General features: G+C 35.4%; 1 protein-coding gene across 1 annotated transcript; it reads left to right on the top strand.

Moving 5' to 3' along the window:
• The first annotated feature begins 19,342 nt into the window (after positions 1-19,342).
• LOC125658931 (uncharacterized) lies at positions 19,343-23,466 on the top strand. The gene is made up of 4 exons (XM_048890393.2): positions 19,343-19,541; positions 19,649-19,731; positions 22,261-22,458; positions 22,931-23,466. The coding sequence occupies exons 1-4, from the start codon at positions 19,468-19,470 to the stop codon at positions 23,113-23,115; spliced, it is 540 nt and encodes a 179-aa protein (XP_048746350.2). The 5' UTR covers positions 19,343-19,467; the 3' UTR covers positions 23,116-23,466.
• Positions 23,467-26,503: the final 3,037 nt, after the last annotated feature.

Below are 26,503 nucleotides of genomic sequence, written 5' to 3'. Positions count from 1 at the left end.
CAAGGGAAGTTGTATCACAACCCAAAATTAGGTCACAGTGATTTCAATTAGGAATAATAAGACTAAATGTCCAGCGGATGAGGTGAGGTTTAGAACAGTAAAACCTTGTCAGCTGATACAATATATATTTTAGGGAAAAGGTGTTACAAAACATATATTAAGATTGCAGTGGCCTCAGTTAAGAATGATATTATCAAATACAGGATACATGTAAGTAAAGGATATAAGCCTCAAACTGCCCATTCTGTGAGATGAAGATGCCCATTCTGTGAGAGGAAGACGCCCATTCTGTGAGAGGAAGACGCTCATTCTGTGAGAGAAAGACGTTCTTTCTGTGAGAGGAAGAAGCTCATTCTGTGAGAGAAAGACCATTCTTTCTCTCACAGAATTGACAAATATTGGCTTTTATATCCTTTACTTCGAACATTTTTGTTACGCAAACCTGTCTTTTTAGGCTTTTATATAGAAGAAAGTCCACTTGTAGTTAAAAGGTTATCTAAAGGTGTCCATTAAGTTGACAATTGCTGTCCATTATTTTTAATAAAGGACAAATATTGTCCATTCATAAAAATAATGGACAGTATATTGTCTACTTATTGGACAGTGCCAGGTAAACTAATAAGACATCTACAGGTAGGCTGAAAATAAGAGAAAGGCAATACATTTGTCAAAGAGATACAAATTTAATTATAAATTATTTATAAGTAAGAATCAACACAGATATCGGAAAAATCACTGAAACACTTCAAATAAAATTCCATTATATTGCATCAAAACTTAAAACTTGAAAGACGTATTCCCATGCTGTATTTGAATTTCGTTAGATCCAGAGGCACAGTCTGAAACTTCTTCACAATGCTTTTTTATGTTTTCTTTATTAGCATATACTAATTCTGAATTATTAATTTCGCTATCATGAAAAATTTCATTTCACGAGATGGGCGTATTGGGTTCTTTTGGCTGGCGTTAATTATTTCCTCATCCAAATATTCAAAAACGCAATGCTTTTCAGATCAAAATTTGGCTCCATAACTTTCTCACCCTCCATATCCAGAATATAACACTCATTAAGAAAAGCCATTCGCAGTACATTGTACACTGAAATCCTTAAATATGATTGTGCATTGAAAATGCTCTCCCCATCAGAGGACATGTTGATATGACTCGGTACAGAGTGAGTGAATATAAAACCTGCAGTACAAGACACCCTTGATTACTGACACTGTCCAATAAGTGAACAAAAAACAAAAACAGACTAGTTATATTGTCGGACTATTCAAAAATAGATTTATTCATAATTATCATTGTAAATGGGTTTACCTGAGCCTGTCCATTCTTAGAACAAAATATGTAATGTTTTAAATATTCCTAAAGCTAGGTCATAGTGACTATATTACATAGAAGATGAAGAAAATGTCTTGCTTTACAGTTGTTGTTTTTTTTTATCACGCACAAATCAATTTCAAGTACTTCTGATAGATGAACTCAAAATGAATTCTATTTCGATATTTGACTAGATATCTTGAATCAATCTCTCACCAGAGGGCGTATTACGCTGCGCTACAACGCCTCTGTCAACGTCTAAATGTCAAGATTCTTGGCAAAACTTACCTATACCTATAGCATCATGGATAATATTTTTTTAAGTTTAAGTTTTATGCTTTAAATCTTAAAGTAGGTTCACAAAAACAACGAATTCCATGATTATACTAGTATTATTGAATGGATGAATATTTATATAAACCTTCTAATTCGCTCAGGTGTCTCATATTTACCATCTTCTGATTTTAAAAAATTCAGAGAAGTGTTTGATTTACTCAGATATTATCATTACAGTTCGATATGCTAAGTTAGTTTTTGTACATTTTGATATAACTTTTTAGACGTTGACGAATTTGGATACCATTTTAAGTATTTCAGATTTTGGTAATGTGATTAAGAACATCTGTGATTGAGTGTTCTTCACTGCTCTCTTTTCTAAGGACGGGACAAGGAAGTGGTAGTGAAACATCTTAGATGATAAACTTCATGGAATATCTAATGTTAATTTATAAAATGCGAGGAACTTCATTAAAACATCAAACAGAAGACGACATAGATTTTATTTCTGTTGGGATCCTTACATGTAAAGGGACATGATTGAACCAAAAATGTAACCTTATCTAATTTTAATGTTTACAATGCTTAACTAAAGTATTTCTAATGGTCAACCAAAATTTGAATATCAATTGTTGAGTTATAAGTGAGATACAGGTTAATGAGTTAAAAGTGAGATACAGCACTCGGAACTATTTGTTATGTAAATAAGGCTCGTGTTATGTTTACATATAAATTACTTAATAGAAAATAACATGTTTAAAACAAAATAAGATGTGCCAAACACTAGAAACTATTTAACTGTGTTTAGAAGTAACTTTTGAAGAAGAAAAATTCTGCTAATCCCCCATGTATATCGACATTCCGATTAATCTGCTAATCCCCCATGTATATCGACATTCCGATTAATCTGCTAATCCCCCATGTATATCGACATTCCGATTAATCTGCTAATCCACCATGATCCAGTTGCACGAACGTTAGTTAAAGTTAACTGGCCGTTAAAATTTAGTTAACGCGCCATTAAAGTTAACGGCAAGTTAAACGGGTTGCACGAAATTTAACTGACGGTTAACGCTCCGTTAAGTTGCTAATTTAACAGACAGATTTAACTGAGGTACGGGAGGTACATTAAACTATTTAACTAAAATGGCGGACTTTTTATTGTTTGGCAACTTGTGGGAGGAAAGAAAAGAGCGGATATACAGAGAAAAACAAAGCATGGAAGACCTCAGCGATAAACAAATAACCTCAAGATTTCGATTTAAGCGCGAGTCTATTGAATTTATCTCGGACCTTTTGATACAACAATTGTCTAAAATAAAAAATAATATCAAGCAAAATAAAAGGGATGATAAATACTAAAGATGGTCTTTGGTCCAAACTTCAAAATTCTAAATCTTTGGAGGTCCCGAGTGTTGGGTGTTCGTCCTTCATCAGTTGTTCAAGCTTGCAATCACTTATACTGTCAAGGGGGGGGGGGGGTCAAGATATCTTTCTATGAAAATGACTAAACTTTATCATACGTTTAAAATTAACGGAAATTAAAGAAAATAAACCTTGCCCCCCCCCCCTTACAAAAATGTCTGATGCCGGAATGCAAGGTGGTCGATATAAATGACGTCACAATTTTGTAATATGTGTGGTGATGATGAGCTGTTTACTTGCACAGTGTAGGCCTAGTCTGAAGCGAGTTAAAGACCTTTGAAGGTTGATCTCATCGAGAATTCATTCGGAAATGTAGCAGACAGAATGTTTATTTCGTTTGTGAATGAAATAACTGGATTTTTCTAACAACATACTAGACTATTACACAGCTCTCAAGTCTCAATGCAGTGAAAGGGGTTTTACAGAGCCTTGCAGGTTTATAAAGGGGCTATGCATACATGTATGATACCAGTCTCACTACCGTAAGTACTCTTAGTTTAATATCGATATATATATTTATATTCACATTTGATGCAAGAAAATTTAAGTTTGTGTTATAATTAGCTCTGAAAATACATTAGGCCCTAAATGGCACCTCCATGCTCTTTATATGACGTCATCAGTTTGTGTGTGTTTTGTCAAACGACAACGTAAATAGAAGATAGACTGTCAACATTCTTATAAAATGAACTTGTAAATAATATTAAATGCAATTTCAGTGCTTCATATATAAGAATTATTATATAATAATTAAGAGTTTAATTGCATAAAGTCATACATAGGCCACGAATGCGTATATTACGGTATTACAATGTATATATATGTACCTGCAGGGGGTGGCATTGACGACTCGAAGCCACCGACAATGCCACTGAAGTTTGGCCTGTCTTTCATCATTCCGATGATTTTCTCCTCAGCGGCAGTCGGTGGCTTAGGCGGGGGGCCTCCACCTGTCATCTTCAACGACTTCTTCGCTTCGCTGAAGGTCTTCTTTGCCCCCTGCTGCAAATTCCCCCACTTAAACTTGACCTGATCTACTGTCCTCCTCTGCACACCCATTGCATTGAAGTTTTCGGTCAGCTCCTGCCATTTTGCGTTTTTCTTAGCGTTAGTTATTAGATTCGAATGCTTGGCCTTTAAAATATGTTCATTTTTTTCAACAAAATCCGTCAGCGCGCTTATCTCTGCTAGGCTCCAATTACAACTTCTGCTCTTCTTTAAAATAGTGGCCATCTTTTTTTTTCAGTAGGGAAGGTAAAATGCACGTGCAGACGGATTTAACGAAAGTTTAACAGAGTTTTCTCTGTTAAATAATAGTTAGTTAATTAGGAGTTAATAACTTTTCGTGCAACTCAATTTTAACTATCTATTAGCTAACTAACAGTTTAAAATTTAACTATTAGTTACGGACTTAACTCGAAGTTAATTTAACTAACGTTCGTGCAACTGGATCCATGTATATCGACATTCCGATTAATCTGCTTATCCACCATGTATATCGACATTTCGATTTTTGGATGACCACTAGAAATACCTTAGTGAAACATTCTAAACTTTATAAATGGAAAATAAAATTGGAAAATTCTCAGCTCAAATAGTGTTCATGTCCTTTAAGCGATACGGGGAATTCATTGACTGTAGGAATCACAGGCAACTGCATCGCTGGGGGTCGAATTTACTATGAGAGAGTACTCCAGCGATTCAACTGCCTGTGGTATGAATGACTTAAGTTTGAAATACATGGATTGTTTTACTGCAACAAGGCAGTACTGTATTATTTTCTATCATGTTGCATTACATTTCGAGGGAAGAGTTCAATTCACTGGAACAGTGCCATACATATGTCGGGCTTGATTTCGGATGGCTTTCTATGGAGCTCCAAATTCACATAAACTCAAATAATTGAAGAGATCAATTCACTCGATGCAATTCAATTAAAGATCTCTTCAAATGATTAATGATATCTTAAATTCTGAATTATTGCGTGCATTAATTGATTTGTTGATGGCAATAGTTATTTTTGCTGAATTAATGCGCACTATAATTGAATTGTTGACCTCTTAAAACATGAATTGATGTCATCAATTGAATTACTACGCACAGTTACTGCCCTTACAGCGCAAGCAGGGGGCTTGCTTACCGATGGGGTCTTAAGCTTAAGATAAAACGGTAGTAACAAATGGGGTATTGTAAAGGTTAACGTACCACAGTCTATTTTGTGGACTGAGTTTTAACAGGCTGTATCATATCTCTGATAATAACAAGGTTTAGTTTCTTCGATTTTACGAACACTTTTTAGAATATACATTTCGTTAAATAAAATAACGATCCGGGAGGGGTGCTTAATTTTGTCCTAATTATGATGCAATTTTAAAATACCAAAACTTTCATGAGTAAATTGTGTATTAATATTTTTTTAATTCCACTAATTTTCAATACTACTACATGTATATAATCAAGCGCATGCGATTAGCGCTTTAAAAGGGGACAACCTTGCTTGTTAGAATAACCAACTTAACATTGAAGTACATTGTTGGAAGAAAAGGGCAACCCCTACCCCCCCCCCTCTCTCTCTCTCTCTCTTGCTCGTCGAAAATATTGATAAAAATAATGAAGAATTGCTGACATGCTAAAGACATCCTTAACCTGATCTAAAGATTCCGAGGACTGCGAAAATAAATCCCATACGCGACACATTGATATAATGAATGACTAAGAATTTCGTATAGTCATATCATTTGTCAGTAATTACAAAATTTCTACAAAAATCCGCAATTGGCACTTAATTACAATCAGAAATAGTACATTCTCTATTATATATTCCTTTTAATGATGTAATCACTTGAGGGCCCCAGTGTGTTGTGCGCCTCCTGTATTCAGGGGGGAATAAATCGTGCTGTACTGTGAACAATGTATCCCATTAAAGCAACACTAGCTAACATTTTCGCTACAAAATTGTGATTTACTATAACAATCACAGAAAAAAACTAGCTCTAATTGTAAGAAAGTTATAGTGATTTTAAAATCAGAACACGTTCATGCACGTGCTGAGCAGTAATTTTAACCACAGCAATTTGTAAGGAGTACTAAGACACACCTAAAACCGCAACATCAAAAGAACTTAATGAAAAACAAAAACGTTATCGTCCTTAAGATGATGAACATTTGCGTTGGCATTTTTTATTACACCAACACATGTATATAGATACACATACTATCTACCTATGCTGTGAATATCAACTCATTCGCTTCAGAGTTACAGATTATCCAATCAAAAAGAAGCGCACGAGCAGATTGGTAATTTTGACCATGCAAATCAGTTAAGGGTCTCAATATCTACCTACATGTACGATATGAATATCAAACCATTTCAATGAACAACAAAAAGTTAGATTGATTGCAAAGTTAGTGTACAAAAAAATGTGATGCAGACAAAATGACTATCATTTTGCACATCTACAAATGATATACTATCATCCCATTAAGGTTTCATGTGGATCCCTTGTGTATTCTGATTTCGAATATTTTGTACCAAATTTGCAATGCGCGTGCATACAAAATGACTATCGTTCTGCACATCTACAGATGCTGCACTATCATCCTGGAAAGTTTCATATCGATCCCTCGTGTAGTTTCTGAGAACACTCCCGGACAAAAAAGTACCGGAGAAATAAGAAACCGAGTAAAAACAATGTTCCCAAACTTTATTTGGGGAACATAAAAATAAGATTCATAAACTTTTTTTAATAAATATTTCTGTTGTAAATCTACCCAGAGGCTCTGAATGAAGCAAAATTACATTATTGTCTTCTCGTACAAAAATTGATTTCTACATAATGCTCTATATTCAATAGAACCGAAATCTTTATTTTGATGAAATCTTAAACTTATTTTAATTTTATCAATGACTATGGTTAAAGTTACATACAAAACTGTCATAACAACATATTTTTACAACAAAGTAAAATTTTCATATTTCGAGCTATTAATACTTTTAAGATATCTTGAGTTTAATTAAAGATATCATCAAATCATTTATACCGAGTGTTAGACCATGCTTTATTCAGCATCCCAAACACTCTATTAGACTTATAATATGAAGAGATCCCTTAGGGGGAGATAAACAATATAAAAAGTTCCCTAAGCGGGATATAAAGTATACAAGAGTTACTTCTCTTTCCGTGTTACACACATTTAAACTAATATTAATTTTAAGGCTTATTTGAACCTAACCAAAATAGAATAAAAGTTCAGATTTAATTAAAGTTTGTCTAGTTCCAAAATTAACGGTAACGCTGTCACTTTAAAGTACAAAGTCTGGCAACATCTGTCCTTTTTGTAGAATCAAACCATCTGTCCCTGCCTTTGTCAAGCAGTTTGCTAACTGGTTTTTTTTTTTTGTGTGTGTGTCCAGAATACCACTGCATTTTCCGTACTGCCCCTTTCAGGACTGATTCTGTCAAAGCTGCGATATCAATCTCTACACTTTGTACTTTTTCCATGTAATTGGTGTGATTCAATACTGCCCCTCTTGATCTTGCTTTACATAGAAGCCAATGTACTGAAATTTGCATTCAGCTATTTTTCCTGCAAAAAATCTCTCGAAAGTTGCAAATCTGTCTCTCAAAATCTTCATCCCCAGCATGGAGAAAATCATCAACATGAGAGCAGATAATTCTATGAATCTTCCTGTCTTTTCTATAACACTATAGAGCTGGGTCCACACTGCATTGCTCAAACCAAGTTCTTCTTTGACGCTTAAATAAACCTGTCTCGCACCATCTTTTAGTCCATATAAGCAGTGTTTCAACTTCCACATTGTTCCAGCAGGTGTGATACTTTCCTTTGAAGGCTGAAGATAAATATCTCTGTCAAGTGTTTTTCCTTTTAAGAAGGCCAATTTTATGTCTGTGGTTTTGACATCCCATAATTTACTTGCTGTTATTGTCAAAAATATCTTCAGACCACCTTTTCCGACTGTAGGACTGTCTCTAGGGATACAAAATTCTTCCTCAAATCCACGTGCAACAAGTCTTGCTCTTACTTGTCCTTCCTTTGAAGTGATGACTCATCTCATTGACAATCTATTCTGTCCTTCATCTTCAACTTTAGTGTACTTGTCAAAGGCTTTGAGGTTTTTCTAGTTCATTTTGAGTTGCTAAGGCTATATTGTCACAACTTCTATTTTCATATGTGGTATAGAGTGCACACTCATTTGGTTGATTCTTTTCCAAGGGAATCTGCCTAGGTCTATGCTTATTTTTTCTTTGCTCTAAAAAAAAAAAACCTGTACATGATACCAATTTCTGTTATTTCTTGTTGCTTTACCTGCTCTGCCCAGGATTGTAACTTTTATCCAGTTATCATCCTCTGAACCCATCTTGTATTGAATGGTGTCATGTGCTTTCAGTGCGATATTGCTTTGAGTTAGTGAAACTGGACTGTGGCTTATTTCGCTTTCCATCAGGTATCGAGAGACTGCACTCTTTGCTTTTCTTGGTTGTTGTGTCTTCTCCATATTGGTGTTTTCAGACTCTGTAACTTTCTCTTCTGTTTGTATACAATCCTCTGATAGTTTTTGTAGTCTGTTGGACGACACTCAGACAAAAATCCCACCATGACGTACAAAAATAACCTTGCCATCTTGAAACATAACTTTACCTGGTCCAAGCCATCTATCTCTGCCCTCGCACTTGTAGTTTACCATATCACCATTTTCGTAAAATTGTTCAGATGCTCTCACTTTGTTCAACAATACTCGCTCCCTCAGGGGGCGATAAAGTATACATGAGTTACTTCTCTTTTCATGTTACACCCATGTAAACTAACACTCAGCGCCAAATCAAATTTTTAAGCGCAATGATTCCACTGAATTGATGAGAGCAATAATTGAATGTGATGCGTGCATTAATTCAAATACTGCGCGCAATAATTGAATAGATGAGAGCAATGATTTATTTGATGTGCGCATCAATTCAATTATTGCATGCAATAATTCAATTGGTGACGCGCAATAATTCAATTGGTGATATCTTCAAATAATTGCAAGTCAACATACACGCAAGTGTCAGCTAATAATTTGTATTTCCTATTTTGTCAAAGATATTTCCAGTACATATTCTACTACTTGCCTTTGCTAATACTGGGAATAAGAAAATATACAAGATTTTTAATCACAGTGGTGTTCAAGCACCAACAGGTCTAAAGAAATTGAACGAAAAATTTTCAATTACAAACCAAGAATGGAAAAAAAATCAATTTAAATGTTATTAAATTTACAAATCATAAAAAAAATACAGTGGTTACAATATAGAATAAACCAAAGAATATTAACTACAGATACTTTTTTGGGGGGGAAATTGAACTAATTAATCATGACGTGTAGTTTCTGTGTTAGAGAAAAAGAAACATTAGAGCACATTTTATAGGAGTGTGAAAAAGTGCAGAATGTTTTATGCATGTTTTATTATGTTTTATACATGGGTGTTGTTGTTTTTTTTTTATCTTTTACGTTTAATATTGTCACAGATAAGAAAGCATTTTTACTTGGCTGTTCAGAGAATGAATCAATTAATATCATAAATTTTCATTTGAAACATTATTATATATTCTTCTCGGTGTAAAGAAAGCCCACTGCTTCTATTAAAATCTAAGAATATATGGACAATGTACAGTATATCACATTGAAAGACATATAGTTGTTGGAAAGGACTGTATAGAACAAATTGAGGAAAAATGGATATTGTTTAAAACACTGAATGAATGACTTTATATCACATTGTGCATGTATAAGAAGAATATAGGCATGGATTCTACATCAGCAATGTAATTTGTACATGATTATATATTTGTACCGATTTTGTGACAAAAATTCTAAGACCTTTAGATTGTACACAGGGTGAACAAAACAACATAGCCTATGTTGGCAATTTTTAAAAATTATTTCCCCCCTTATTTCTATGTTTTTGTTCAGCAGGCAGAGTAATTTTCCCCTCTATCTTTTTTCTCTTTACTTCTATCTACTGTCTATCATAAGTGTGAAAGTGGGTGTTTCTGTAAATAACAATGAGTCCCCATACCCGTTGCTCAGGTTGAGATGTAGGGACACTTGTAAAAATCCTGACTAAAAGAATTGAATAAATGTGTTGAATCGAGAGAAAAAAATATTTTTTTAATTTTCCGTCAATATATTTAACGCTATAGATTGATGTATTTAATACACTGTCATCATAGGAGTATTAAATCTAGACTCTTTTTTTTTTTAAAATCCCTTTTCGAACAAACTGCCATGAACTCCCTATGAACAAAGAAATTGAAGAGAACATTTCAAAAACCATGGAACAGTAAACGAACGTCATAAAAATTTATTTGAAAAATAATAGCGGATTTCAGAATTAGATTTTGAGGTTCCTCCGAATACCTGTATATCTAATCAAACGATCTGAATTAGCATCTAAAGGATAAGGACAACAGAAATTGTGATTTTCGTTGTCCTTGGAAGCTGAAAACTTCAAAAAGTTATGCAATGTGTACAATTCTAGCAGGCAGTACGGATAATCCTGACATTCATGCCCCTAGGAAAAGAAATTTGGTGGTTAGGGTGGGACTGTATGACTCGTATACTAGCAATAAAATGGATGAAATATATTATTAGGATTCTTCATTACTCCTTAACATTTAAAACAGTAGAATCCATAACCTTAAGGCTGAAATTGTGACGTAAGCAAGTTCATTAAATTCAGAAACACGTGTGTCAACGTCGTGTAGAATCGGCATCGGGCTTACATGTGTATTACAATGGTAGCACCATTCTGCTTCTGAAACTCTGTATAACTTCAACAGGCAACACAGTACAAAAATAGTAACAATCCTACTGTCGACCAGTTAACACTCGTCTGACACTCAGAGACGGCTTTCTTTTGGTGGTTTTAACGCACTTCATGTATACCGGCGTGAAGCCTCGCAGTTCATATCCTCATATGTTCATTTCTTAATTAATTGAAACTAATTACTCGTGTAATGTTTCTCGGTTGTTTACACCACGTCCCCTGGTATATTTGAAGGCTCACAAGAGGAGTTCTATTAAAGTTTATATATAGGAATACAGGTAAATGATAACATTTGAAAATCTTCTTAAGAACCACAAGTACACTTTTTTGACAAATCAAGGATTTCTCTCATTTGAGTTTCACATCTCACGCCTAGAGGGATTGAAAATTGAACCCGGGGCCTTCCAGTTGCAAAGCAAACGCTCGCGTAAACGCAGTTTTACGGAGACTTTCCAGAGAAAATTTTCAGTTAACCATTTCTAGTATTTTAGGGGCTTGTGCACTTTTAGGTGTCAGACCTGCCTTCTTTCTATCAATCCTCAATGTGTGAGGAAAACAAGTTTTAGTGCACAAAATACAAGAATTCCGGCGCTAATTTCAATTAAAATGTACTCTTGCATTAAAATTACAAATTGCAAATGTTGAGTTTTCATGAAGACGGGAAACATTTATTTCTGCCTCTATCTTAACTTTTAAATCAAAATGGACAGATCGATAGGAACTTTATCCTGCCGATACTTATTTAATGATCTGTAATTGGGAAAATATCCTTCATACCACGGGCTGAAATGTTTTAGGTTTACACAAATACGAGTGAGATTAAACTGAATGGCATTAATGCAAAGTTGTCTACATTGGGACAAATATCAAGGAATTGATTTGATTATGAAACCCGGGCGGTGATAAAGCGGCGCGTGAGGGCAGCTATGTCATTCCTGGTCAAATTCTGATCAATAGTTCGTCAGCTTTGGATGAACGGTAGATTATCTGTGCTGAACTTTTGAAAAAGAACAAGTGTTTATTCTGAATAAAAGTACACGCGCATTCAGTGTGTGATGATTACTTTATGTTGATCAAGCAATATATTGGATTCTGGTATACATATAGAGTTGTCTTCTGACAACAATAATGTTGTCTATCCACGCCAGAAAAGGGGAATATAAAACTTAAGAACATCCAGTTTGTTGGAGAACAGAAGAAACTTCATGCCCCTCCACTTTTGTTACCCAGACTTTGCCAATATGTATCGTAAATCATGTACATGTACGAATGACTTCGCTGATAAACATCGTTTCCCTTAATTTCCGTAACGGCAAACCATTCTGATGTATAGGTAGAAAGTGAAAAGAGAGACATTAATTAGGAATACGATTACCATGTAAAGGTTTTCAATGAACAAATACATATACAAATCCCAAAGTACGTTAACGTTTTAGTGATAATATATAGCCATTACAATTAAATAAAACTAATTCCAAGCACACCAGCATCGGTCAATCCTAGTGATTGTTTAAACAAATATATATACTATCTTCCGAGAAAATCAAGTTTTTGCATAGGTTACATTAATAATAAAAGACGTCTTAGGTCTTGATTCAAAAGACATTCTTAGATTATCAACTTTGCTGTATCGCTCCGTCGCAGCTTTACTGATATGGTATGAAACACCTTGGCCGAATATCAGGTTGTTTTTAAATTTACAATATTCGAACTTTATTAATTTTCCTTGTATATTTTATTTCGACAGATCATTGAAAGCACTGGTGCCAAAAAACTTGCATTTAATTATAAACTAATTATAAAAAGTGTATAATGGGCGAACCCCCCCCCCTCTCTCTCTCTCTCTCTCTCTCTCTCTCTCTCTCAAATTCTTGTTCCTTAGAGATTTTGGTGATTTTTTTTTTACTCACCCTAAACCATCTTATTCCTACATGTATAACTTCTAATTTTATTTTTTAAAAAAGAAGAATAAAAGATATTTATCGACTTTGGAATTATTGCATGTTCGTCATAAATTATATAGCAGATAGTATTTTTGTCCACGAAGCAACAATCCAGGGGACGTAATTTGATAGTTGTAATTGTTATAAACTTGGAAATAAATGCATAAAATTGTTATTATTTATAGAAATTGATTTGTACAAGTCATATGCACCCATCAATCTAATTAAAGATGTTAGATCCGCTCACACACTCTCTACACAAACAGCGAGTATGTGAGCGGATCTAACATCTAATTTTAATTAGATTGATACACCATATTAATTCTTTTTAAAAATTGAAGAAAATGATCTTTACTATTTTATAAATTTTCAATTTTCAAGAGACACTTTGCGAGCCTTAAATTTTTTTAGAATATTTAGAAACTTGAGTCGGAAGGGGGGTATTAACTATTACGGAAGCTCTTTTTATCAAATAAAGAGTGAAATAGCAAATGTTTTGTACAATAGCACACCTCCCAATTTATATTTTACAAATTAAAAAAAAAAATTCCTACATTTAGTCATTTGGACTAAGTGTATGACGCCTGGTATTTCTTGAAAATTCTCATTCTGACCAATATTGGCGAAGAACGCACGAAAAAAGTGAATTTAAAAAAAAGAAAAAGAAAATATCTAAAAAAAAAAAAAAAAAAAAAAAAAAAAAAAAAAAAATACAAAAACCTGAAAGTTTGCAAAATTTACTAAAGGTAAAATAATTTCAAAGTTTGTATTTTGTATTGAAAACCTGTGAATCAGCTATTGGATTTCAATACAGAATAGAATCATTGAAATTCTTTTGAAATTCCATACTGTCAGTTTGAGATAAGATAGACTAATTGACTAGTTAGCATGCCCTCACATCACAAGGGACCATTAGAATATGTGCATGCATAATACCGAGCGAAGCTCGGACGGGCCGAAGGCCCGTCCGCGAAGCAAGGCTCTAAAGGTAACACGTATGTAAAAGAAAAAAGTCAAAATCAGCAAAAGAAAAAGAGATAATCTCTATATACGTTCACTGAAATTTTCGTGATCCATATGGGCGCCGCCATTTATTTTTTCATTACCTGCTTCAACAGTTATTCGTGTTTTATTTTGAATGCCAATAATAGAAAACTCTGACGTGCAATTCGTAATTTAAACACTCAGTTTGTTCAAAGTGAATAGTATAATTATCATTATAACAGGTTTTAGCAAATAAATACATATAAAACCGTAATACGACTAAATAGATGAACGAGTTCATGAGTTTCTTTGAATAAGAATATACGATAAAATTACGGTTACTTTTTTACAATTTTGAATTCATTGGTTAATTTTATTTAGTTTTAACGGCCTTTTTCATTGCATACGCATTGTATTATTGTTGTTTATAATTGTTTGCTTTGAAAACGAGAAAAAAGTCGAGGCTAAATGTGACGTCACGATGCACTGTTTACGTCGCCTTGCGTTTTATTTCCCGCGTTCAATGAATAGGCGGATCCCGTAAAACTGTTGTCCCTATATAAACCCCTTTAATACTGAGATGTTACTGGGTGTTTAGCGCAAGGAAAATTTCATTAAAAATATATATTTTTAAATGAATCATAATCTACCGTACTTAACGGAATTATGATTACCACTTGGGACTCTCCAATGACCATTACATTCTTCGCTCGGTCCAACGGTCACACCGTATACATATTAATTATATCACTTGGTTAAAAATAGACCAAATCTGAAGAAGAGAGACAATAGTGAAAGATTTCACCACGACTTTGGAAGGGTGTGTGTGACGGACGATGGGTATCATTTTGACTAATAGCCTTCTGAGCTTTAGGTGACCTAAATCCCATAACAGTTTGTTGGAATTCCCAAGGACACGAATTAAGCTGCTTTATTTGCTGCCCTGTATTTATATTCTTACGAGGCAGAATTTATTCAAAAGCTTCTACACAAAAGCTTCTACAAGAGAATTCCCGAGGGGATCCGGGTTAGAATAGGTCCTCAGTAACCCTAGCTTGTCGTAAGAGGCGACTAAATGGGGCGGTCCTTCGGATGAGACCGCAAAAACCGAGGCCCCATGTCACAGCAGGTGTGGCACGATAAAGATCCCTCCCTGCTCAAAGGCCGTAAGCGCCGAGCATAGGCCTAAGATTTGCAGCCCTTCACCGGCAGTGGTGACGTCTCCATATGAGTGAAAGATTCTCGAGAGGGACGTTAAACAATATTTAATCAATCAATCAATCTATAAGAGAATTAAAAAAATATCTTGCTATGACCTTCCATTCGACATTTATTTAAATACATGTATATTGATGACATTTTATCTATAGACAATAACCATTTTCATTCGTATGTTAAATCTATATATCCCAGTGAACTCAAGTAAACGACACCACAGAATCTTAGACACATGCTTCATATTTAGATATTTTATTGAACATAGATTTTAACGTCAAACTAACAAATCAACTTTATGACAAACAGGATGACTTCAGCTTCTCCATCGTCAATTTCCCATATTCATCTAGCAATATTCCATTACCACTTGCAGATGGTGTTTATGTCTCTCAATTGATTCGATACGCAAGAGCTTGTTCTGCGTATGGTCAGTTTTTAAATCGAGGGAAGCTACTGACAAAGAAGTTGATGTTACAGGGGTGTCAACAGTCTCGTTCAAAGTTAGCATTTCACTAATTTTATGGTCGTTATAATGGTCTAATTTACCAATACAACCTGTCATTGGGTCAGTTATTGTCGGATGTGTTTATATCACTTTACACACTGATTTTGACTACGGATGACTCCGTTTACCCGATCGAGATATAGGCAGAAGTGACCGATAGACAGCGCAATAATTGAATTGATGATATCTTCAAAAAATTAAAGATATCTTCAATGGTTTGAGTTTATATTATTTTGGTGGTCAATAAAATTCACACACTGAAAACATTTACAATTACTATGAGTATCCATGGTACATTTTCTGGAATGTATCTCCTCAGGGTCATCGCCAATGTGTGATCTACGTCAGATGTCCTTACTACAGTTACATCGCCAATGTGTGATCTACGTCAGATGTCCTTACTACAGTTACATCGCCAATGTGTGATCTACGTCAGATGTCTTTACTACAGTTACATCGCCAATGTGTGATCTACGTCAGATGTCTTTACTACAGTTACATCGCCAATGTGTGATCTACGTCAGATGTCCTTACTACAGTTACATCGCCAATGTGTGATCTACGTCAGAGGTCCTTACTACAGTTACATCGTCAATGTGTGATCTACGTCAGAGGTCCTTACTACAGTTACATCGCCAATGTGTGATATACGTCAGATGTCCTTACTACAGTTACATCGCCAATGTGTGATCTACGTCAGAGGTCCTTACTACAGTTACATCGCCAATGTGTGATCTACGTCAGATGTCCTTACTACAGTAAAATTACATCGCCAATGTGTGATCTACGTCAGATGTCCTTACTACAGTTACATCGCCAATGTGTGATCTACGTCAGATGTCTTTACTACAGTTACATCGCCAATGTGTGATCTACGTCAGATGTCTTTACTACAGTTACATCGCCAATGTGTGATCTACGTCAGAGGTCCTTACTACAGTTACATCGCCAATGTGTGATCTACGTCAGAGGTCCTTACTACAGTTACATCGCCAATGTGTGATCTACGTCAGAGGTCCTTACTACAGTTACATCGCCAATGTGTGATATACGTCAGATGTCCTTACTACAGTTACATCGCCAATGTGTGATCTACGTCAGAGGTCCTTACTACAGTTACATCGCCAATGTGTGATCTACGTCAGATGTCCTTACTACAGTAAAATTATATCGCCAATGTGTGATCTACGTCAGATGTCCTTACTACAGTTACATCGCCAATGTGTGATCTACGTCAGAGGTCCTTACTACAGTTACATCGCCAATGTGTGATCTACGTCAGATGTCCTTACTACAGTTACATCGCCAATGTGTGATCTACGTCAGATGTCCTTACTACAGTTACATCGCCAATGTGTGATCTACGTCAGAGGTCCTTACTACAGTTACATCGCCAATGTGTGATCTACGTCAGAGGTCCTTACTAAAGTTACATCGCCAATGTGTGATCTACGTCAGATGTCCTTACTACAGTTACATCGCCAATGTGTGATCTACGTCAGAGGTCCTTACTACAGTTACATCGCCAATGTGTGATCTACGTCAGAGGTCCTTACTACAGTTACATCGCCAATGTGTGATCTACGTCAGATGTCCTTACTACAGTTACATCGCCAATGTGTGATCTACGTCAGATGTCCTTACTACAGTTACATCGCCAATGTGTGATCTACGTCAGAGGTCCTTACTACAGTTACATCGCCAATGTGTGATCTACGTCAGAGGTCCTTACTACAGTTACATCGCCAATGTGTGATCTACGTCAGAGGTCCTTACTACAGTTACATCGCCAATGTGTGATATACGTCAGATGTCCTTACTACAGTTACATCGCCAATGTGTGATCTACGTCAGAGGTCCTTACTATAGTTACATCGCCAATGTGTGATCTACGTCAGAGGTCCTTACTACAGTTACATCGTCAATGTGTGATCTACGTCAGAGGTCCTTACTACAGTTTCATCGCCAATGTGTGATCTACGTCAGATGTCCTTACTACAGTTTCATCGCCAATGTGTGATCTACGTCAGATGTCCTTAAAATGTTTTACTACAGTTAAATCTAAGCAAACGGGGATTGCGATATGTCATTTTTGAATGATAAAGCCTTAAAATTAAAAAAAAAAAAAAAAAAAACCAACATAAAATAAACAAATAAAAATAAGATAGAAATCAAACTATAAAAACTTACAAATAAAATGCAACAAAATCTCTCTTGAAAATTTGATACATGTATATGTTTCCATTGGGTCTTGACAGTCTCATCAGAGAGTTTTAAAAAGTGTTGCATACTTTTGGCTAGGCGAACGCCCGAATTAGGATTTGATGTTTTGCATTGTTAAAAAAATCAACTGCTCCGGTGACCGATTTGGACCATGGGAATCTTGTCTAAAATATTTTGTCATAGTTATGAATATCGGCATATATCTTTTTATTCATTTACAAAAGAGTCTCGGTAGAACCTCTTTAAGGATGATTATATCCGAGTTCTGCCCCGCGTCCCACGCATTAACCACTGTCTTCTTTGACAGGCACTAAAATAGTTTCTTTAAGGATATATCGTTCGGAATTGGACATTCAGGGCGAGCCCAGCACACACACTGACGATCATTTATGACGTTATGATTCTCTCAAACTATCTATTTCTATTTAAGTAGAAGGTATGTAAAGGTGAATATGATAGACTTCTAATAATTGATTTTCTTTTCTTAGTCTGGGGATAAATACACCTTTTTCAACTAATAACAGGTTTTTTTTTTAAAACGGATATATGTTTGAATTACACGATTCTAAGTGTCTGTGGTATTTGATAACATTTTGTAGAAAGCAAATATCCCGGATGTTTACATCCTACGCAAAACCGGGTACTGTACATTTCCCATGTCCACGTGGCAGATTTGTCTCTTTCTGCGATGGTACAATGCAGGACTAAGGTAGCATTCAATAGGGACGGTCGTGACCAGATATGAGTTTGTTGGTTTTTTTTTTTTTACAAATAGACCAATTTTGTCTGGCTCTGTTGAAAGAGGTCCAAACTTAAACTTTTCCTCTTTGTATGGACTTATTAGAATAAAGATGATGTTTGCTTTTTACTCCACATGGATCATTTATTTAATCAATTTATGCCGAATATATTGGCAAAATACTTCCGCTGAAAACAAAAGGAAGATATTTTATTCGGAATTGTGATGAAGGAAAGAATTTGTTGATCCTGATAGTACAAGTATTGAAAACATTAGTAAATATATCGTAAGCATTCAATGCGTAAAAAAAGTGCTATTATCATAGTTTATTTGTAACTTTAACCTTATTATCAATGAAATTACATTAAATTAAGTTTAAGATTTTATCAAAATAACGGTTTCGGTTCTGTTGAGTATAAATTATAAATGAATTCTTGTTTGGGAAGACAATGCCCACCCTCTAATTATGTTTTTTTTTTTTTTTTTTTTTTTTTTTTTTTTAGATCGAACACAAATATTGTATTAAGAACAAAAGCTTAAAAAAACTTTTTTTGTCATTGAAATAGTAAATCACAATATTACAAAAATAATTAAAAAAAAAAATAAAAAATCCCTGACACCACCATGACAGCTAATATTGCTGAAAAAGCAGACAGGAACTCATTTGCGTAGTCGATGAGTAGACAAATGAACCTAACTTGAATCAAACATGTTGAAGACACGATTAAAATATCAAATGTGTCTATAAGCTTGACACTAACGGGGGATTACTGTTAGGAACTATCTCGAGGTTAAGCGCTGTTTTCATGTTTTCTCTTCCCACTCACAGAAACAAAGATAAACATATTCCCGGAAGTCGGGGGAAAGTTATAAACTTGAGCGGGTATTGTTGAGAATTTTCTGTTAGGTGTCATGGTGATGCACACGGAGAACTTGACCTAGCTTGTAATTTTCTGCATTTTCCGGTGCGGTCTACGTCGACATTACGGTAACCAGGAATATATGTACATGTATATATTCGTGTATATAGCTTTCACTGTCGATATCAGCGGGTCCACTATCAAACGTGCGCTTAGGTAAGAGCATGGGTTTTAAATCTGTAATGGTGTTTTTACACAGAATTCCACTAACGAATTGAACAAATCTTGTTCAACCTTCATCGTTTTCTTGTTATGAATTGCAGAACCCTAAAGGAGGAGAAAATGAGGTTACTTTCACTGACGCTCGTTCTAAACATTGCTAATATCATGTGTTTTGTTCAAAAAGGTAAGTTAGATTCTTCCTGTTGTAAATTTCTGATAGAAATACACATATCGCCTAGATATTGATTTTATAGTTATTGTCATCAACGATTATGCAGTTAATGAGAGGGCTTATATGTTGGGCAGTTAATGAGAGGACTTATATGCTGGGCAGTTAATGAGAGGGTTTGCACGCTGGGCAGTTTATGCTGGGCAGTTTAGCTGATGTTCAGCCCTTTCGTATTTCTTTGAATATTTTAGAATATTGTTTAAAATAATTGGATCTCATTATGGATTTATATTCGAATTCGAAAGTAAAAAAAAAACAAAACAAAAAACGATTTGCTCTTTTTAAATACACAAGTTTTTAATTCTCTTTTCAAAAATCCGTTTAAGATAACAACTGGATTTGAATGAATCAATAAACTTCATCAAACTCCCATGCTTTCACTAAAAGCAGAATCTTACAGTGAACCGAGCGTTATATCGCTGTTTGATGTATTAGATAATACATGAACTCATAATGGAGCGAGTAAAGTAAGATATTTACGTTCCCAATCAATGCGTTGCCTTGTAATGATGGGCATTTCCTCATGAATGCGTTGAAGTTGTGAACAATGGGCGTATACATCTCAATAAACAAAATGCGGCTGAGTATTCCGACATAAGTGAAAGTAGAATGTAGATATAAGAAATGAATTTTAGTTTTGAAAATACAAGAGGGTATGAACTGCAACGCTTCACTCCGGTTTACTGCGCTACAGCGCTTAATCCATGATGTATGTAAGTATGCAGTGTTCATTTACTTTACTGCGCTACAGCGGTTAATCCATGATGTATGTAAGTATGCAGTGTTCATTTACTTTACTGCGCTACAGCGCTTAATCCATGATGTATGCAAGTATGCAGTGTTCATTTACTTTTCTGCGCTACAGCGGTTTATCCATGATGTATGTAAGTATGCAGTGTTCATTTACTTTACTGCGCTACAGCGCTTAATCCATGATGTATGTAAGTATGCAGTGTTCATTTACTTTACTGCGCTACAGCGCTTAATCCATGATGTATGTAAGTATGCAGTGTTCATTTACTTTACTGCGCTACAGCGCTTAATCCATGATGTATGTAAGTATGCAGTGTTCATTTACTTTACTGCGCTACAGCGCTTAATCCGTGATGTATGTAAGTATGCAGTGTTCATTTACTTATGTATTTTCAAAATTCTTATATATCTCATTACAATTTCATGATCATGTATTATTAGGGCGAAAATAAGTTTGGACTTAAAGAAGATGGGCGTGCGAAGTTGACCGGGTATTTTAATTCCATGTCGATGTACATGCGCTATGTTTAGTAAAGCTCTACCAAAACAAGACGCCAAGCTTCGTGCAAGAAATGTATCAAATCAACACAATATTTAAAATGTGATTGGGTTTGTTTATTCTAGATAATTTAAATAATTCCTTAGAATCGGTCTCGAATACGCTGTTTGAAATGAATAGTTGTTTCACGGCACTGAATATAATAAATGCGCTAATGGCGAGAGTACTCCGATATATCACATCGCGCTGCAGATGTAGGCGCAACATGCACCCTACAGTGCGAGCGCCAAGATGTGCATTGACAGTACCAAACACACTGTTGGCTTAGTACTTTATCCACAGATTGTAAAGGGCACTGTTGCGATGCCTTGATACAATTTTAAACAAAATGTAAAATAGACATAATAAATGTAGGAATGTTTTTAGAAAATTAATATGTGAAAAAAAGTTACAATGTAACTTACCTAATAAAACTTTTTTCAAAACTTAAAATATTTTTAAGGAGAAATATTCTCAGAACAATATTCTAACCATCAACGATTATACAATAGAGATTTGCTGCAAATGTTTTAACCGACTACCCTATGAGGACTTATAGAAAATATATATGTGCTAATATAGACTTAGAAAGTTTTTTTATATATAGTAAGCATCAAATCATGGGGAAATTTTATTGTTTATTTTTATATATATATATATATAGTGGGTCTTGACTCCAATGCTTAGATTGCAAAAAGTGGGGAAAATTTAACTCTTTCAATCCATCAATTAAAACAAAGAGAGTTGACCCATTCAATGCCAAAAACTTATATATTAATTTGTTTCTCTCTCTCTCTCTCTGTGTGTGTGTGTGTGTGTGTCTGTGTCTGTGTGTGTGTGTGTGTGTGTATGTGTGTGTGTGTGTGTGTGTCTGTGTGTGTGTGTGTGTGTGTGTCTGTGTGTATTCATTTTAATACTTTTATTGGTATGTAGACATTTTAAACGACATTAAATGAAACATTATGATATACAAAAGTTATTAATTAATAAACTGATAATTATCGAATACCTTGAAATACAAAATGGGCAAGTTTGGCCAATTTGAGACAATTTTATGTAGTCTTAAAGGTCCCTCTGTGCGCATTCGGCCTGACTTTGTGGCCCATCTTCAGAATTTTATTCAATTATCAACTGCTTGTATATTGTATGTGACAACAAAAAAACTCATCAGAAACTTTCACTTTGTCTATCAGAACAGGAGTGTTTCTCTAAAGGAAGTAACCGTTCAGACGGGCTGGTGTACATGTGCAACTCCTGTGTCGTCACCACAGACCTCGGAGTAGACCGTTGGCCTCGATACATCACCGAGACTTTATGTCAAGGACCGGACTTCTCTTGTTTAAACTACCATAAGAATCCTAATGAAGACAATCCACCGGCAAATATGCCACGTAAATATATTTTACAGTTACGATTGATTCAAACAATAATTAATATCTCTGTATGTATATACATTTTTCTTCTTTTCTACATATATTACTTTATGAATTATGAAAATTCATTATCACAAATATAAAATAGCACTATTACAATAAATATATCCGGCATTGTCAAGATAGCTGATGTCATTTAAACTGGTCATATATCATTTGATTCTTTTCTATAACGCATTTTCTTCACTTACAGAGCATGGAAGCAATCATGTATCATTTATAATGATTTACTTATATAGCATTCTCTGTCTATAAATTCACATCAGTATTGTGTAACATACCATATAATGTCATGCCATGCCATACTATACAATTGTTAACTTGTTTATTATTTTTGTAAACATGTATGCCATAAGACGTATGTCTTCAGCAATAAAGAATAATATCCGTCATTTGATTGGTTGGTATAACGCATTTTCTTCACTTACAGAGCATGGTAGCTGTTATGAATCCTTCAATCACATGACATTCTATAAACATGAAAATGCAACATTCCGATGGACTGCCTACACACAGAAAATTCGAGGAGGTTGTGTTTGCGGCTTCGACAAGAGATCAAGATTTCTCAAGAGTTTTTTCTATCAGTCTCAGTTAGCATGGTTACATCAGTCTTAGTTACATTGAAGATGAAACAAACAAACAACGATTAACACAGTGAGGGGAATTCCTATACAGACAGCGCTTAATTCTCATTTCAGTGTTTCATGGAGTGGGATAGAAATAGCATTGGTGCAAAATTTGGATTGTTTTTAGTCTTCGTTAACATCGAGGATTTTATTTGTGCAATATTAATTTTTCTCATGTTTTTACACTTTTACAATGTTTTGTAGACCGATATTAGCTTATACCTGCTACATTCTCTTGTCTTTGCATGAACGACTATGAATATGACGCGAGTTGGAATGCATAATAATGCATGTGTTAAATCTACGCTCTTCACAATAAAACTTAAAGAATAAATTCAAATGTATTTGGTTATACAGTGTATACAGCTAATAGTCTCCTATGTTTGTTTGTTTGATATCCCTTCAGGGACTGCAACTGCACAGGTGTCGGATATATATATATATATATATATATATATATATATATATATATATATATATATATCGAGTGCAATGTGTATCATGTATGATCCTCTTAAATGTACGTTAAATAACTGTATCCCATTTCCATTCTCAATGACCGTGTAGCGTGTGACAGCGTGGCGAGAATTCCATCGTCATCGAAAGCAAGTTTTGACTTGCCTAGATGGTCGAGCGGTCTAGCGCGCTGGTTACATCTGATAGGAGATTTAGTTCCGCAGGTCGTGAGTTCAACCCCGGGTAGGGGCGGGAGTGGGTATCCAAATAAAGTGAAATTTCTGTGCTTCATATATATATATATATATATATATATATTATATATATATATATATCTCCAAATGTGAAAAATTGCCTCAATGTCCGGTGTATATATACATATGAGTTCGAGTCCTGCTCGTACCACGGTCAGGTCAAACCTCGCCAAACGCTCTTCATTTAAAAGTCAATCACGGGTCTTTCTGATATGGCCGTAAAAACAGAAGTCCTGTGTCGCGACAGGTGTTGGCACGTTAGATAACCTCACTTACTGTTACAGCCCAGGAGCACTAAGCATAGGACTTCAACTGCAACTACTGACGTCTAAGTATGAGTAAACAAGCGTACCGACAACGGTACAACATACGCCCGTTAGACCTTCAGTGCAATATCTGTATCCATGATGAAAAAAAGTCCAGAAAACTATTTGACTTACTTTCAGTGCTAAAGTAAGTCACGGTGCACCAATTAAGTCGAAGAATCACCTAATTATGTATTTCGCTGAGGAGTTTGTGAAAAAATCTCATGACAATACGTTTATTCACAACAACAACAACAAATCTGCAAAACTTAACTTAAATACAAACTGAACTTATATTCCTCCAAGAGGAAGGTTGTGAATAAATTTCAAGGCAATACCTGTATCCGTAACGAAAACAAGATTTATCTACTAAGCGATATATGACTTTGACCTTGAGAAACACTTGGCATCCTCCGCTTAGCATAAGGTGTACTGGTATATATATACCCAGTTTGACGGTTAAAACAGCTGGCCAAGGCAAGACCTCGACTTTCTGTTGAACAAAAAAGTCCCTGACTACACGTGCAACATGTGGCCTTGCGTTGTCTTGCTGCAGAGTGATGTGATTTTGCTGTCTCTGTATGAAGGGTATCACATGGCGCTGAATAATTTCGTCTCGATAGCATACGCCGGTGAGATTTCCATTGACAAGAGGGGTCCTTCCACGTGCTGTTATTCCACCCCACACCATAACGCTACCTCCACCGAATTGTCGACGCTGCACAACACAAGCGTCCTGTTACCGCTCCCCAACGCGACGATACACTCTACAACGGCCGTCACTGCTATCCAAATGAAACCTGGATTCATCAGTTTACAGACTATTGGCCCAGTCCTGTATTCTGAATCGCAGATGTCGTCTGCACCTCGCTAGTCTAGCGAAACGATGACGTTGAAGCAGTATTGGGCGCACCGCTGGACGTCTTGGTCTGATGTTGTGCTCGCGCAGACGATTACTCACAGTTCTTGGACTGATTGGTCGAAGTCCAGGAATGCTACGAGCAGTCAAACTTGCTGTCTGGAAACGATTTCTCAGGTGCACAAGCCTAATGTGGTTGTCCTGTCGACGCGACGTAACACGAGGACGTTCAGAACGTGGTCGATACTGAGTGTTACCAGATTGTTGGAAACGTCTTCATAATGACTGGATGGTGTTCCGATGAACTCCAAATTGTCTTGCTACGATATTTTGTGCCATTCCAGCTTGAAGCATCCCAACAGCACGATTACGTTGGTTTTCGCCGAGTCATGGCATGACAAAACTGTTGAAAGTGCTTTCCTTAAAGAATAGTGTCCAAATAAACCTTTTACACTTCTTACTACAAACAGTATTGGCCAGTAAAACTCGTGCACGTACGAACACTTCAATAAACATGTGTTCACTAACCATGAAAAAGTCCGTGCATCTGAGTCTGGTACTATCCGATATTGTCAAAAAACATCACCTTTATCGATTGTTTAGATTTTATAAATATAAACAATAAATATAGTAAAATTATACTAAATTTTATAATGCACAGTTTCTTTTTTCCGCTAGTATATAATGAATGATAGTAAACTATGGTACAAGTCACTTACCCCATATAATATTGTTGATTATGTTCAGATACGCGATGGGCGTGGTCATAATGACACTCGGGAGCTACGCTCCCTCGTGTCATTATGATCACGCCCATCTTGTACATGCACATAACCAACAATATTATATGGGGTAACTACTACTAATCATTTTCATTTATATGTCGATTCAATACATGTATATCCATGTGAACTCTAAATAAAAGACACCACAGAATCGTCCACGTCTGCTTTATACTCAGAAATTTTATTGAAAATAGATATTAACGGCAAACTAACAACTCAACTTTATGACAAACAGGATGATCTCAGCTTCTCCATCGTCAACTTCCCATATTTATACAGCAATATTCCATTATCACCTGCATATGATGTTCATATCTCTCAACTGATTATTGCTTTGCACCTGTCGGTCGGTCGGTATGTTGGTCGGTAGACCATATGTTGTCTGCTCAATATCTCAAGAACCATTCACTTGATCGTAATGATATTTCATATGTAAGTTGGTTATGAGTAGAAGAGAACTGCTATTGATTTTCAACTCAAAAGGTCAAAGCTTAAGAGTCAATCCACTCTGGACATAGGAAGATACTGCCCGCTCAATATCTTAAGAAACCTTTCCCTGACATTAAACTCAGTACACTGATACATTGAGGAGTAAATGACTCCTACTGATTTTGAGGTAACATGGTGAAAGGTCAAGGATCAAACTGGACATAGGAATATACTGAGCTCTCAATATACCCTTTAATTGACAGACATCAAACTTGGTACATCTTTAAAA

This window comes from Ostrea edulis, chromosome 9 (genome assembly GCF_947568905.1).
Source record: "Ostrea edulis chromosome 9, xbOstEdul1.1, whole genome shotgun sequence".
In the NCBI taxonomy this organism is placed as follows: Eukaryota; Metazoa; Mollusca; class Bivalvia; order Ostreida; family Ostreidae; genus Ostrea; species Ostrea edulis.
The sequence above is the reverse complement of the archived record's forward strand: the minus strand, read 5'-3'. Positions and strand labels throughout refer to the sequence as shown.

What these genes read in the sequence shown, in the direction of transcription:
- LOC125658931 (XM_048890393.2), top strand. Translation starts at nt 19,468, where the DNA reads ATGTACATGTATATATTCGTGTATATAGCTTTCACTGTCGATATCAGC. An exon ending in ACTATCAAACGTGCGCTTAG is followed by an intron (nt 19,542 to 19,648) that starts GTAAGAGCATGG and finishes TATGAATTGCAG; the next exon opens with AACCCTAAAGGAGGAGAAAA. An exon ending in CATGTGTTTTGTTCAAAAAG is followed by an intron (nt 19,732 to 22,260) that starts GTAAGTTAGATT and finishes TTTGTCTATCAG; the next exon opens with AACAGGAGTGTTTCTCTAAA.